The 15,565-nt window shown below is 40.2% G+C and overlaps 2 protein-coding genes across 2 annotated transcripts in view; one reads left to right on the plus strand and one right to left on the minus strand.

Moving 5' to 3' along the window:
- Rab3gap1 (RAB3 GTPase activating protein subunit 1) overlaps window positions 1-15,233 on the minus strand; it is a 31,903-nt gene extending 16,670 nt beyond the window's left edge. The window contains exons 1-6 of the mRNA XM_071769534.1: window positions 14,753-15,233; window positions 14,059-14,341; window positions 13,841-13,977; window positions 13,521-13,734; window positions 12,911-13,316; window positions 12,275-12,486 (exon numbers count right to left, since the gene is read on the minus strand). Of these exons, the coding sequence (XP_071625635.1) occupies window positions 12,275-12,486; window positions 12,911-13,316; window positions 13,521-13,734; window positions 13,841-13,977; window positions 14,059-14,341; window positions 14,753-14,948 (1,448 nt within the window). The 5' untranslated portion in view covers window positions 14,949-15,233. The remainder of the gene's footprint in view (window positions 1-12,274; window positions 12,487-12,910; window positions 13,317-13,520; window positions 13,735-13,840; window positions 13,978-14,058; window positions 14,342-14,752) is intronic.
- Window positions 7,169-12,256, plus strand: Haf (leucine-rich repeat and fibronectin type-III domain-containing protein hattifattener). The gene is made up of 6 exons (XM_071769536.1): window positions 7,169-8,105; window positions 8,345-8,660; window positions 9,002-9,582; window positions 10,126-10,558; window positions 10,853-11,029; window positions 11,114-12,256. The coding sequence occupies exons 1-6, from the start codon at window positions 7,416-7,418 to the stop codon at window positions 11,395-11,397; spliced, it is 2,481 nt and encodes an 826-aa protein (XP_071625637.1). The 5' UTR covers window positions 7,169-7,415; the 3' UTR covers window positions 11,398-12,256.
- Window positions 15,234-15,565: the final 332 nt, after the last annotated feature.

The following is a 15,565-nucleotide window of genomic DNA, read 5'->3' on the forward strand; positions in this document are numbered from 1 at the left end:
CTTCCCACCCCCCGCACAGATCTAAGGTTCATAAATATCTGAGTTCGAAAACAATTAGACAATTTTTTCTGAAATTTGATAAAATTGGCTTCTCTAAATGTACATTTCACAAATCACAATGTTATAGAATCGTATAATTTCTCTCTAATTAAAAAATTGGAAAATAATTTAAGAAAATAAAATAATTAAAAATATATTTATATTATTGAATAAACTATTAATAAAACAGTGTTCTATAAAACCTAAAAATAATAAAAGATTATAAGTAAAATTTTTTAATGTTATTAACATAGACCGGATACAATAATTAATTTTTGCCATTTTTTAAAGAGGACATTAGATTGCAGATCGCAATTGTTCGAATGTTAGGGGAGATATACATCGCATTTTAGAGAAAGTGTTATATGCATTGTCCGATACAAGGAAAAATGCGACGTATTAATCGTGGGAACCTATCGTTGATCGTGGGCTAAACATTGACACGAGCTAGCGTTCGCCAGCCCTTGATCACTATAATATAATGCAATTTTCTAATCCGCAGCTCGCATAAATTTCAGCTAATATCCGTCGTGTAGAATAAGAGGGGGAGGGAGATAAGGAGGGAGAGATAAGGAGGACCAGAAACGAATAGAAAGAGGGAGAGGGATAGAGAGTGGCAGAAACGGAAAGCCGAAAGAGAACGAAAGTGAAAGGATCGGATTCCGTGGCAGGTATAGGTGCATGCGGCCGTTGCACGTGCGCACTTGCACGCGTTTGCGCGTGCCACGTGCGAATCGCCGGAAATGCCAGTTTACGGAAACCATACCGATCCCAGAATCGCCGGGAACGCGAATCAGTCGCAAAGAAACGTTATATTGGTAACGAGTTGCGAGGAAACCTTCGCGTGTGGCATCGGTATGCATTGAAAAATAATATATTTCGCGATCAGATTCTTTCGCGCGCCTACCTAGATATCGATCGAATAGATTTGTAGTTATTATAGCTAATTGGTTACGAGTATAATTAAGGCAATTAATGAAAATTATATTACTATAATTATATCATAGATACGATAGAATTAATTTGATGAATGATATAAAATTTTGAAACTGGAAGGTAAATGTTCTTCGTGTTAATAGTTATAATAGTCAAAATCATTAATAATTTAAATTCCTCGACCGATGTTAAATTAACCAGATTTAACTATTCAATCTTTGGCATATTGGATAATCGAGGACGTCGCTCGCCCTTGCCGATCCGCGCACAAGCGTACATCGCGTTTCGCCGCGAACGGCGATTTCTCCACGCGATCGGTCGCATTCTTCGGTGAAAGGTTATTCAATCGGCCGGTCAGTCTCGCCCGAAAGATGTCGTAACGCTGTAACGATCGACCGACAGGTTTCCCAGGGACAGCCGCGAGAATTCTTTCGCTCCGTGAGTAATCATGCTGTCACGCGAAGAGGAAGCATCGCCATTTAGGGAGATCTGGTCCGTTAAAGCCCGTCAAATTAATCATACTGGTTCGAAGGAATATTATTGAACGCAGCGTACTTTCGCAAGACACGTACAATAATGCAATCTACTGTATCTCTTAAGGAACAATATATCTCGATGAAAAATGTTTCAGTCAATCGCATTCAACTGGCCGTATAATAGTCAGAGTTTTGCACAATTTTTAAATTGAGGAATAATAATTTTATATAATCTTTAGCTTAAAATCAACATCGTAAGTCATTCGATGCGTTCAGAATCCTGATGCCAGATGATTGACAATAAATTGATGGTTTAGCACAGTCAAGGTCCCCGACGAGGTAGATGCCGGTAATCCCGCATTGTCACAGTCTGATAATCTTCCGCGTGCACGCGATCGCGATCCGTGACTCACTCAAGCCTTCCAGGATGATAATGTCGGCGTACTCTGTATATCTTTATAATGGAATTGCACGAGAAAAGAATTGCGGTTTCTAACAAGCTAAATTATTTTATTATTCTATATCTATTTATAAGAAATATCAATTCATAAAGTAAAAAAAAAACCTGTGGGTGAGAATCCATGAACTTAATCGCATATATTCTCTCAATAACTTTCCCCACGGATGGAAAACTATTTCCATCGTAAGGAGAAAAGTTTTTAAAAGAATATGCGATTAAGGTCTCGGATTTGCCATTTGATTATAATTGATAAATATCAGATGACTAAGCGTTTCTATGTGTACAATCGTCACTGATGCGTAAGGTCAAAATTAGCATCAGGAAGAGAAAGATGATCGTTCAGTCATACTCTGATAACGTTCACGCACCAATCACCGATCGCTGGAGTGATGGAGGCACTAATTGTGCTCATTACGAGTTAATTATTTCAGCGGCTTGACCGCGTAATTAAGTGATACTCCCGAGATTATCTCTCTCAATATTAAGAAGAAATGCACTGTACGCAGAGTGTATATCATTAAGATATATTAAATTAAATTAAAAGCATGTTCCAATAATTTCAAAATTCCGCTATTAAAATTAAATTTCTACAAAATTTTTCTAATGAAATTAATAGGACAAGGATGTTCTTCGGTTAATTATACTTTTTCTTTCTGGATTATAGAATTAGATTGAACCGGAAACTCATCAGAGATCGCTTTTCAATGCTCCATAATATATATATATATAGGAATAATCTCTTCACGCGCGAATCGTTCGTGATGGCGAATAATAATCGATAATGAGCCACGCGCGCTATAATTAAAGATATAGTGCACCACGCTAACTAGCAATCCGTTCCCATTAACAAGTGTTCCGGCGCCGTAACGATGGCCAGTTTAATTAATTCATTACTCGCACCTGCGCGTTCTCGGTTCTTGTTTTTCTTTCTTTTTTTTCCTAGTCGCTAAAGAGATCTAAATCGCCCACTGCGCTCTGAAAATTCTTTACTTATCGCAAGATCGTTCCGGATATCGAATATTACGAGCGCAATTGAGATCTGCCAACCAGAATTTGAACTTCAATTGCAATCTCGTCACACATATGTAAAATAATATATTACATGATACTTAAATAAAATATAAATCATATAAATATTTTGCAAGGTAAAGAAATCCTATAATTGGTTTGATGATAAAGATATATAAGTCAGGAATAGAGTAAAGAACGTAAAAAAAAACTTATTATTGGTTGATTATTTGAATTAGTGAAAGAAATGAGGCTATTAAATCAATTCTACGAGGGCAGCTCATTACGAGAAAGAATGCAGGATATCAGGACGAAGAAACTTGAATTATCGCCGTATTTTGATATAACAAAAATGGTTCAATTTTGTTGATTTTTTTATCCAAACGGTAAAAACGTGCACAATTCATAATTTCATAATTTGTAATTTCAGTTATTAAAATTTGTGGACTGTTACGCAAGATATCCTTCATATAATGAAGAACAACAGGAATAAATTAGATAAATCAATTAGATAATTAATTAGATAAATTAATTCACCCTGGCATCCTACATTCCGACATACATAATAGCCTGTTTTCATAGGGTTGCTGTTTATTTTTGCATAAATTAATCTCCTCGGAATTTGAACTCCAGGCATTCCCTGGTTTACGCTCGTATACAAGTATAATGACGTTTTACTTTAGACTAGTTACACGCGTTGTTGTTTCTCATAATATTTTCCCAGGCCGGCTCGCCAGGTGTTTTTTTTTCTTCTCGCGGCACGGAGGAAGGAAAAGAGCGTGATATCCGCGATATCCGCGTCTATCGGAAAAGAGCACGTTTACGTATTTGCGCGGAAATAATCAGATCGTGAGTGAAAGGTCCGCAATGTTCCTTTCGTCGACCTCGAGCGCCGAGATCGGGAATGTGAACATTATATAGCTGCACACTTGCGATCTAGGTGACTCCGCGCTGCCACACGAACTCTTTTTTTTTAATCCGGAAGTCGATCGCCGAGATACTTATCGCCTCGCCGCGGCGAGCGCGAAAAATGTGAAAGGTGAGCCGTTTTCCCAGATTTTTACGCCTGGCCATAATTGTTGCACGCGCGTTTATGCGAGAACGCAAGAGTCGGAAGTCGATCCCATGAAACGGCGAAGAATATCTATTCGGCTAATTACCCGCGAACCTAAATGGCTCGTGCAATTAAAACTGGGCTAAATAGTTCCGCGAAACTTGAGTAGATTGATAGACGTTCTCGACGTGGCGTAAAAAAAGGGAGGGAAAAATTCGCAAGCGACAACAATTAAAAAATCTCTCAGAGGAAGGTACTTTTGTAAGCATTTTATTTATGTGGGAATATCGCGGAAGAGATTCCTCAATATTCATCACGTTCGCTTCGTCCTTCATAAATATTCTTATAAACGCGCTGTCTTTTGCAACGTTATCGGCCTTGACACACACCGAGGCTTTCTCGATACTCGAAAGGGATGTTCCCTCTCTCTCTCTCTCTCCAGCTGTTTTCGCGATTAACGTGTCGCACGCGAGTGTGACATTTCTTCTGGCTCGACGATGAGGTAATGTGTCTCAGGTGGAAGACGCAGACCTACTTACGCCTATTACCTGTCCGCGTTCCTATCTATCCGCGGTTACAGATGCATTACCGCAATCGCGCGCAGGGTGCACGATATATGCGCTCACGGGAATTCATGGGCGTGTTAACGCGGGCAACGCGCGTGAGACCGGGAAAAACTCGAAAGTCCGGCCGCGTGATGCTACAGAGAGTACCGAGTGTTGAAACGGAAATGCGGCGTAACATGTAATAGTCCAACAGTCATTATCGTGATGCGTGCGCGTATAATATGTGCGTGGTGCATCGACCTGCTGAGAACAGCAGCACGCGTAACGCGAGGAGAAAAATCAATCTTCGGCCGACAGGAAAAGTCAACGTTCGCGTATCTCGAGAAATTAAGAAGAGCTACAAACTGGAAACTATAAATAAATATGACACATTCTCCTTTATTCTTTTCCTCAAGATTATCTTGCAGAATATGGAATGTTTCAAGAATTTATGCATTATTTAAAAGAAAGTAAAGATAGTATCTATATTAAAAATTAAATAGTTAGGAGACGCCGCGCTGAAGGTCATTAGGCCACTCGTGGCGACACGCAATTTGCGAGACACGATAACCGTGGAAAATCGCGTCGGAGTAAGAAAAGCCAGCGTGACCAGCGCTTGAGAACGCCTCGTTGAACGAAGCCCGAGCCCATAGACCGAACCCGTTACGAGTCAACGGCCGAAGCGTTACGCGTGATACGTGTCCTCGACTCGATCTCGCTATCGATAGCCACGCACCTTACGGTGCACAAATTCCTGCGGGTTTCGATTATGACAACTACTCCAGCTGACGTGTCTCGAATCAAATTTACCGTTCATCAAAACGAAGATTCACCTATCAAAATTGTTGGTCTCCCAAATCGAGAGTCCAGAAACCAGACACGCGAAAGAAAGCTATGTATATAAAACAGTAAAATCCGTACTTTTAGATTTGAGTATAATAAAATGTATAATAAAAAATAGAGATGGCTCTAGGATTTTCACATAGCTTTGCTCAAAAATACAAAAAAAAATTGAACATGCTCTTAAAATTGAATAATTTTTTAAATTTTTAATAATGATATGTCCAATTTTTGTTGCTTGCTTGACCTTTTCGAACCTGTCTCTACCTGCTGCGTCACAGAAAATAATCTTTGGTTATACCATTACCCATTACCATTACGTAGTTATTACACCAAGCTGTCATTAAGAAATTGAACTGCTCGGTTTCTCTCGTGAAAGTCCAATTACGCGGAACATTTTGAATCAAAATCTGATGTAATAGGGATATAATTGTAATAAGGAATATAATTGATTTCTATTTACGCGAAATGTAGTCGTTTAACCCTTTAATTCTGTAGTTCTCATCGTGCGCGTTATTTCTTGAATCTCTAAATATATAATTATATTTATATAAAACTCCAATTTAAAAATTTAATTGTTGATTTTCAAATTTAAATCGCTCAAATAACAAATGGGACCTATTTAAAAATGTTAAGTGCGTCCTAAGTGTCTCTTAATATAGCACGGTTATAGCACGAAATTGTAATTTCTCTCTGTCTTTTCGCCCACGGCCCTACAATTATTCTTCGATACGCATTTGGCAGATTAGGTGTCGCTTTAATGAATGGTTTCGGTCGCTCGTATATGGGGAGAAATGGATCGTTCTCGTCCGTCATCGTAACGAACAGCCGTGTACGGTCATAACATACTCACAGTGCCTTTCAGGAAATTCAATTGCTCTACACAATCTGGCGATTGTGTGTATAATTTAGGAAAGAACGTTTACGAGATGTTTACAGAAGAAAACGGAAGATTTCCCAACGCGAGCACGCTGTGAATTTTCACCGGTGCCGGGTTAATAGAACGTTACGCGAAAAAAAAAAGAAAAACACGGAATCGCATGCTCCGTTTCGTCGATATCCGCGAGGGAATAATGTCGATAGAATACGAGAATAATGCTCCGACGAAAATGACCGGATGGCATTTCACGTTCGTGGAACGGCTTGTCCCAAGGCGAAGGGAGGTGCGAAAGGCGTCATAATGAAAAGCGACATAATTGCGAGAATGCACAAGCCGACGGTGTTGCGACACGTTTCGAAATCACGCGTGTACCCACGTGTGGCCCAAAGGAATTGGCGCTTTCTCTAAGGTGATGCGTTCCCTACATCCCATGTTACAACGTTACAATGACAATCACGCTATTCGGAGAATTTCAGAATGCGACTCGCATAACACAAGCGATAATATTATCACCTTTTGTAAAATGTTACATAAATGGTTATGCCGCCATGCTCTTTCACATCTTGGAATTAATAAGGTCTTTTCGTATCGCGCAAATATTCTCGTATGTTACGCAATACATGATGTAAAAAGTTATTACATTAATTTAAAATTCAAACATTTTCTATTCAATAATTATTTGTTTTATTCTTTCGTATTTTTTACAGACTAAGGCCGGTATTCATAGTTATTTAAGACCGTCTTAAGTTCAATCTTAAGATGCCATGAACCAATCACAGAGCCGTATTAGCGTCTTAAGACATTACTTAAGACGATCATGAAGACTATGAATAACGGCCTAAATAATTGTCATTACAATTTATTTTTCATAAAATTTTTTATATTTACGAAAACTTAACAATCGGCTTGCCGACTTACTCTGTAGATTATGTAGACTCTGTTTATCATCGTTTTATCATTTTCTAAATTGTTTTTGTTATCCTGATTTTCAGATGCAATTCCGAAGGAGCTATTGTTGCTGCTAGCAGGCGCGTTCGTCGTCGCAGCAACGACATCCGCCTGTCCGTGGTCGCAACACGCGGTGGATCTCGAGAGTTCGTGCATCTGCGACTACAATCTAGCCGGCGAGCTCTCGGTGCAGTGTGACATCGTCGACTATGAACAGCTGCTGTCGGCGATGCGGCGCTACGCCACCAAAACGCCGATCGATCTCTTCTACATCAATAATAGCACGATCGGTACCCTAAGGAACAACTCTTTCTCCATCCTGAAGATCAACAATATACAGCTGTCTGGATGCCGCATCAGGAGCATCGAACCAGAGGCCTTCAAGGGCCAGGAGAATCACATGAGGAGCTTGAATCTCAAAGATAACGAGCTCACGGAAATCCCCGGTATCAACCTGAAGACCCTGAGAAACCTCACTGTGCTCGATCTCTCAATGAACAAAATTACAAGAGTCAACGATAATGCCTTCGCCGGCATGAAACTGATCACGCTGAAATTGTCCGACAACGAGGTCACTCTCGCTCCGGGATCGTTTCGTGGCCTGGAGAGAACTCTGAAGAATCTCAATCTCAAAGGAACGCGGCAGAAGAAAGTGCCGGAAGCGCTCAGGGGGCTGAGGACTCTGGCCTTCCTCGACCTCTCGCAGAACAGCATACGCGAGCTTCCCGGCACATCCGGAACCAAAGCTTTCGAGGGTCTCGATTCCCTCACGGGATTAAACCTCGAGAGAAACCTGATCCAGAATATAGGCCCGGAGGCGTTTCACGGTATCAGAAACACCCTGAGCTCCCTCAGCCTGCTGAACAATCTCATCCCGGATTTCCCTACGGCGGCTATCAATAGCATCCACGACCTTAGAGTAAGTAATCAAAAATTGTATACAATCCGGTAAGCCATCAGCTTTAAAGACAAATATTCGAAAAAAAATTATGATTTGTTAATAATATCTAGTATTTTTCTGCGCAATCTTTCAATCAATTTTTAACGGAACATCCTGTTAAGTTAAGACATTCATTTTCCTCTAACTATTATCAACTACTTCTTTTTTACGATTGATCAAGCCGTATTATTTTCAATGAAATGAGTCGATTATCTCAGGTATTGGATATCGGATTCAATCTGATCACCGAACTACCGGTCAACGCCTTTCAAGGAAACCCGTCGATCACGCTGCTAGCAATCGACGGTAACCCGTTGTCCACGGTACCGGAAGAGGCGCTCGCCGAACTGAACGGTACCTTGCGCGGTCTGAGTCTGGGCGGACGATTCCTCGTCTGCGATTGCCGCTTACGTTGGATCGTCGAATGGATTAAGACGCGAGACCTGCAGGTCACCAGCCGTGAGCGCAAGCCGCAGTTCTGTGGTAGTCCGCAGCGACTGCAGGACAAGAGTTTCTACAACCTTGATCCCGACGGTAAATCCTACGTGCATCCATAGATTTCCTCAAGTTTAAAAAATTATCCTCGCATCAAAAGATTAATATTTATTCGAACAAAAATTAAATTAAATTTTCTAACTTGGAAAATTAGTTCATACAGGAAATATAATTTTTCCTTATTGCGAAAAATTAATTAGTTGAAAGATTTAAAATAGTCTTCATTTTAAAAAATGTAATTCTTTTAATTCAAGAAATTAAGAAAGAATTTTCTCAACTGTAAGATTAATTTGAAAGGAAAATTACTTAGAATAATTTCTCGGGATTTAAAATTCAATGTTAAAATATTATATATACATTATAAAAACTAATTGTCGCAGACATGAATTGCGAGCGACCGTCAGAGATAATCGGAATCGGAACGGTGGAGAGCGTAGACACGAGAGAACCGACGGAGACGGCAGTTGGAGATGTCGGTACTCATCTTCCGACCATACGACCCACGACTTCCACGACCGAACTAATCACCAGCACGACACTATCCACGACCACGGTGACAGTATCGTCGACGACCGAGCAGAGAAGAACGGCGCCGTCGGCACCACCCTCGACCTACGTTCCGACAACCCGTCCGACTGCCGCGCGAACCGGAAACGTCGTGGTGGTGAGAACCACTCCGTCGCCGCCAAAGCAATCGCAGGAGCATATGCAACAGCATCAGCCAAGACCGCCGCTGGTCCTGGGATCGCCGTTGTATAAATCGAAATCGAACGAGAAGGACATTGTCGTGAAGGATGTGCTCAGACAAGACAACGCCGTTATCATATACTGGGACACGGAGGCGACTAACATTCTGGGCTTCAGAGTGATCTATCGACTGTTCGGGGATAATAGTTTCAAGCAAGCGCCGCCGCTCGAGGCCAGCGAACGAGAATTCAAGATAAAAAATGTACCCTCCCAGGTAAAGTTTTTTTACTAAAAAAATATATTTAAAAAATTGAAACTAAAGAGAAGGGGTAACTAATTGGAGAAAAAATTTGGAATGTTGATTAATTTGTTCGTAGACTCACTTTTGTTCTAATAACTTTCTATTTTAGAGATAGCTTGTTTTATTTTTTGTTAATGTATAATCTTAATCAAGAGAATGCATAAAGCAATTTTAGTAAATCGCGATGAACCAAATTAGTTGAGTTTGCTAATTAAAAAGCACTCTGAATTAAGTTTAAGTTTGAATTAATTTAATTTAAATTCATTTTAATAAAATTTACATTAAAGCTAAAAATATTTAAAATCTAAATTATATAATAGATAACAAGATTTATAAAATCCTTTAACAATAATTTGTAAACGTTAACTAGTTTCCACTTCTTGAAAATATCCAAGACTTTCAATATTCAGATCACGTTTTATCTGAGACAGAAATTAATTCAAGTCACTTTTCAACTCCATCAGATTCTTTAATTAATTTTTTTTTTATTAATCTATTCATGTCAATCAATTGCAGGAATGCATCGTGGTTTGTGTAGTCTCGCTGGAGGAAACTAACATCACACCGGCAAATGTGCCGTATAACCAGTGCCGCGAGGTCAGAACGGAGAACTCGCCCACCTCGAACATGGACAAGATCACGATCGCCGCGAGCGCGGCGATTTGCGCCACAATTGTCGTCGCGGTGATCATCTTCGTGGTCGCGAATCGACGCCGCGCTCGTAAGCTACACACTTTGCACAGCATCGATCAAACGAAGATGGGCGGCCCGATCGCCGGGCTACCGGTCAATTGTTGCTCGAACGTGGGTCCGACCCCCAGCCCCGGCGGACCCCTGTCATCAATGGCCACCTTGAGTGCCTACAACGCTCAAAAAGAATGGGATCAAGTGTCGGCCTACAGCAACAGGAGCATACCACGACCGAGAATTTTCCCTATTGATCGACAAGGTAACTTATTGTCTCTCTATTGTTTATAAATATTTGCTATCCATAGAATTTACAATCTTTTTTATTCTCTCGAAGTAATTTTATTTTCAAATCTCAAAATAAGTCATCAATTGTATCTGATTTGATCCTAACTTTAACGTAAAAAACCTTTTTAAAGATTTTTATCATTACTTTTATCATCTTTGAGAAATATGTAAAAATACTGAATGGACAAATACTTATAAGCAGTAATAATTTCAAAGTTAAGTGTCTTACGTAGCAAGAATAAGATAAATTACGCGGAATGGATTTCAGGATCGATCACCAGGGCATCCTGCATCGACGACGTGCGCTCTCAGACCGGACACTACAGCAGCAAAGTGTCCGCCCGATCAATCGCCGACGGCCAATCTCAGCACAGTTTCTCCAACAATTCCACGCGGTACTTTTCTAACACCGCGCTAGCTTCTAATCTCGTCAGTACGAGACCAGGTCGGTTTCGTTTTCGTAGCATTTGTCACTATCCTTAATCGTCTAGCCTTCCATGTTGTTTAACGCATTTGCGTCCCGTTTCAGAATTACGGCAATCGCGCCAGTCGCTGGCGGCCGCCTCGGACCGGATGTCGCGGTCGAATTTCACCAACAATCATCTGCCACCGCACTCATCGGCCCGGCGGCAGCGACCACGATCGCGTAACCGTAATCTGGACCCAAATCCACCGCGACCTGGCAGCCGATACAGTCTGGCCGACTCCACGCATACTCTCAACAACTACGACGAGAACAACTGGACCGACCACGACATGGATATTTACATGGCTCGCAACCCTACCACGAGGAGCGGCCTCGTGCCGCTCTAAATATCCGTGGCCTCCATATCTCGTCGTTCATTCTTGCTCAAGCGTGTTCAGCGGAGTTCAGTCTCAATCTTAACGAACTGTTCTCGCTCGTGCGGCGCTTTTAAATCTAGATAATCTTGACAGACGCTCTGATCGAGAAGAGCTGGGTCTCAAACGCGTCAGACGCCCCTTTTTGGAAAATGTTCGTCGCGATGATATAGTAATACAGCAATATACTTTACAGAACTTCATATCAAATATTGAAGGAGTGACTGAGTCTATTAACAGAGTTCTGATGTGTTTAGTGTGATAGGAAAACATTTCTTCGGCATTTAACACGTTCGAAACTTATTTGGTTTCGATCATGACATTAACACAGTGCGACAGGCATTACCATGTAATGCTTGCGTAAACGCGTGCAATCAATTAGAATTGCGAGTGTTAGGTTGAGAAGCGGCTTTTTTTAGATGTAAGTTCTGTGTAAGTTCTAAGCAACCTTATGTAAGAATACTCTCTTAATTACCAAATCGTTGAAGCGAGCGAGCCGAGAGTGTTCTTTCGGACGGTTCGAGCGCACGCACTTCCGAATGTTTATTTTTATCGATATTTCGCACGAACGGACTTTGCGATTATGTCATCCAAAGACTGTAATCGAAGTGTCTGTCTTTAGAGAAATGCTATCGCGACCAAGTGAACCAACATATTGTGAGAATGATGTCGATGATTCCTCATCGTTTTGAATGAAAGACAATAATGTAATAAAAGACTCTGAAAGTTTTCCCCATTGACTCTACCTTATTTTATAACACGTGTATTCGCACGTGCATTCGCATGCACGCGCATCAATGACGAGAGCAACTCGTCGTATGACAAATAAAGAAATTACTTTACTACTTACCCAGGTATCAGGATACTCCTCTCCCAGCGAAATCTGATCTCCTGCACGAACTCATGCCAGAGCTGGGCCAAAGCGGTTGCTCCGCCAAGATTGTGCGTGCAGTGCGCCGCGACGATTGATAGACGCCACACCAAGCTGTCCATCGCGCAAGTTTTCACGCCCTTCCACTGGTCATCTTCCACACCCGCAGTGATATCGTTGTAGGGGAACTTCTGCAAGGATTTTGAATCAACGATTATTATGTCTATTCGAATAGATCTTTCACAAAAGAAACTGAATTACCAATTTTAATTATTTTAAAAACATTCGGGATACATGCGAAAAAGGGACATAATTATTAAACGATGACCTTTTATATTGTATTTACTAAATTATTATTTTTATAATAATTTCTAATTACTAATATATTTCATAATAATACAAATTATTATAAACATAATTAGTAAATTAAACAAATTAAGAACTTAACTATTATTTTATATGTTATATATTTATGACAGGTCTATCAAAATATTTTTTCACTATTGTGAAGTTTAGTTTAAATATGCTTGTCCCTTTTATAATAGAATATAATCATAAGAACTAATCCGTCTATATAAAACGAAGTATTGAGATTGTAATGAAACTTAAGCGTACCGAGTTTTCATCTGCATCCGGAAAAAGGAAGTAAAGTATAGGTAGCAATATCTCTTCCGAGATTGGACCTTCGATGTTCTTCTTTTTCACGCTCGATCTGCCCACAACGGTTGAAATCGTGGGTATTCTGGACTCGGTGAGCACATTGAAGGCCGAACTCAGCATCTGTTCGTCATCGTGAATGTAAGACGCGCTCTCACCCAGTAGTTCCACCATGGTCTTCTGATTATTGCATAGATACAGAAAGTCTGTCATATATTCGCTGAGTAGACAAGCCGGCAGGGCTACCATTTTCACTTGCACAGACCATTCAGGAGCGAGTTGCGGCTCGAGATCCGAGTAACCTTCGCTATCCACCACCACATTGTCTGGCATTTGCGGCCACGTAACAAATAGGTGAAGTTCCCTGAAAGTATTTTAAAATAATGTATACCACACATAGATTGTTAGAATTTTTTATAATAATCAGGAGGCATAGAGTTGATTTCAGAAGTAACTTTATAATGGATCTTTTATAACAAAAAAATTAATCAACTTATAGCAAGCCTTTTTAAGGTCAAGAAAAATGCTTTTTCTATGCTCCTGACGATAACATATTCAATCTAAGTACCCGACGGGATCGAAAGTCGCTCCAAAAGGAAGTTTACCCAATTCGGCCACGCCTAACGTTTCTCCCTGCATGAAATCGAAATCCGGAGGTTCTTGCGTCCACGTGCTATTAGTCCAGTCTTTTAATAGATAAGAAAATCTAACGGACACCATTACGGAGTCGATCTTTACTCCGCAGCCCTCCCCAATTTTCTGCTTGAAAAGAGCAAGTAAACCTGTAAATGATATTTTTCTGTAAAACATTTGTTTTTCTACGAAAATTGCAACTAGAGAAAAATATTATTTAAAGATAGATTAAATAAAAACATAGACGATGCATACCAGTGAGATATCGGCAATGTGGTGGAACTTTCTTTAAGTGTACCATATCGAGATTCGCACACGTTCCTTTACCAGCACAGCAGCCGAGATACATTTTCTGCCAAGGTTCTTGTACCTGCACCAATGCCGGTACGTAACTAAAATGCATAAAAATAATAATTACAAAACTCTCTAACGTCAAAAATACAATTCAATCGTATCGCAAATCGGCTACCTACCAATTTGCGTTGTTAGTCGCAATTGTTAACGAACTGAGTACAATCTTGATTCGAGTTTCATCTGTCAAACTCCCTTTTCGAGCTGGTATTAAAACAAGGAATTCTCTAACTCCATAATAACGAGCTATTTCCAGGCAATTATCATTGAGCTTTACAAAATCATTGGATACATCCAAAGCGTCCTTTTGACACTGTATCCATTCTTCTTCACCTTCCTCCTTTGCCGCATCCTCCTCTTCTTCTTCCTTTTCTAGCTTGTAGTGTTTCAGCAAAAATTCTACGTCTGAATGATAAAAATAATTCATAAATAATAAATTAAGTTATTAAGGAAGCAATCAAACAATTAAGAATAAAAATAACATTTAAAAGATATATATTATATAATGTAACAAATAAAAATTAATTTCACAGAGTATATAATATTGAATCGATAGGATGTTATAAATCTATGTTGTCTATGTACCACTAGTATTCAATAATCTATGCAGAATCTTTCGTATAAAACGTTATACATACAAGTACAACACGCGGTTCTTTAATCACAAATTACGATTCAAGATTCGTATAACAAGGGTGTATTTGATGCTCCCTTATAAAAAATCTTTTACTTATTGCACACAGGCTTTTGACGTTCGGCCGTCCGTAACGTTTCCTGTGATATATTTGTCAAATCGTATCAGACACACACACGAACCTGCGAAGTTCAGCTTCTCCGAGGCCTCGTGCCACTGACAGTTGACGAAATCCCCCGGTTTGAGGGGGCTCGCGACCTTCGTATGCGGCAGCCTCCATTCGTGCATGATCTCCTCGAGTCGCGCGATGAACACTTCCCATTCGGAGACGGTGGTGAAGTCGTGATGATAAAAGTCCTCGATCTCCACGTGATTCATTTTCGACGGCGCGACTTCCAATCCGAGGTGGCGATGTTTGGAATGTTTACATCTGTTAATCGCGCGAGCCTTCGCTTCCTCCTTTCTCTGTGGATATCCGCCCTTATCGGACCACAATGCTCTTCACCCTTTCTTTATGCAGTATAAATTCCAATTTTACGTCAGAATACCACTCGGTAATCTCTCAATTCTCTTTCTATCGAGCATAAAATCCTGCGAGTTTCGTAGTCGTGCGCCTTTGACGTTTCTACTTGTTTCTACTGGCGACTGGCGACTGGCGACGACCACATCAGCTGATCGCCTTCGCGTTTGGTGGTTTTCCTCGCAGATGACGTTCGAGTCTGTCTCCAGGACGTGGCGACGTCTTGCGGCGGTTAGGCACTTTTGAATAGAGAGATTTAAAAATGGTAGAAAATGGAAAATAGAAAACGGAAAATATATACAAATAAGATTTACAGAATTAATGATAACACTTGCAAATAATAAATATACAATTTAACATTAGAAAGTCTACATTTGTCAGAATAATTCAATATAAAGCAATATATAATCTCTCATTTATTATAGTTATTTGCAATAATGATGAAAAGATATGATATTTTATTCCTGAACAATAT

The sequence above is a fragment of the Temnothorax longispinosus genome, chromosome 2 (genome assembly GCF_030848805.1).
Source record: "Temnothorax longispinosus isolate EJ_2023e chromosome 2, Tlon_JGU_v1, whole genome shotgun sequence".
Classification (NCBI taxonomy): Eukaryota; Metazoa; Arthropoda; class Insecta; order Hymenoptera; family Formicidae; genus Temnothorax; species Temnothorax longispinosus.

Bases quoted from the DNA above. Each gene is read 5' to 3' on its own strand.
- Haf (XM_071769536.1), top strand. From the start codon at position 7,416: ATGCGGCGCTACGCCACCAAAACGCCGATCGATCTCTTCTACATCAAT. The intron at 10,559-10,852 runs GTAACTTATTGT...AATGGATTTCAG, and splicing joins TTTCCCTATTGATCGACAAG to GATCGATCACCAGGGCATCC. The intron at 11,030-11,113 runs GTCGGTTTCGTT...GTCCCGTTTCAG, and splicing joins TCTCGTCAGTACGAGACCAG to AATTACGGCAATCGCGCCAG.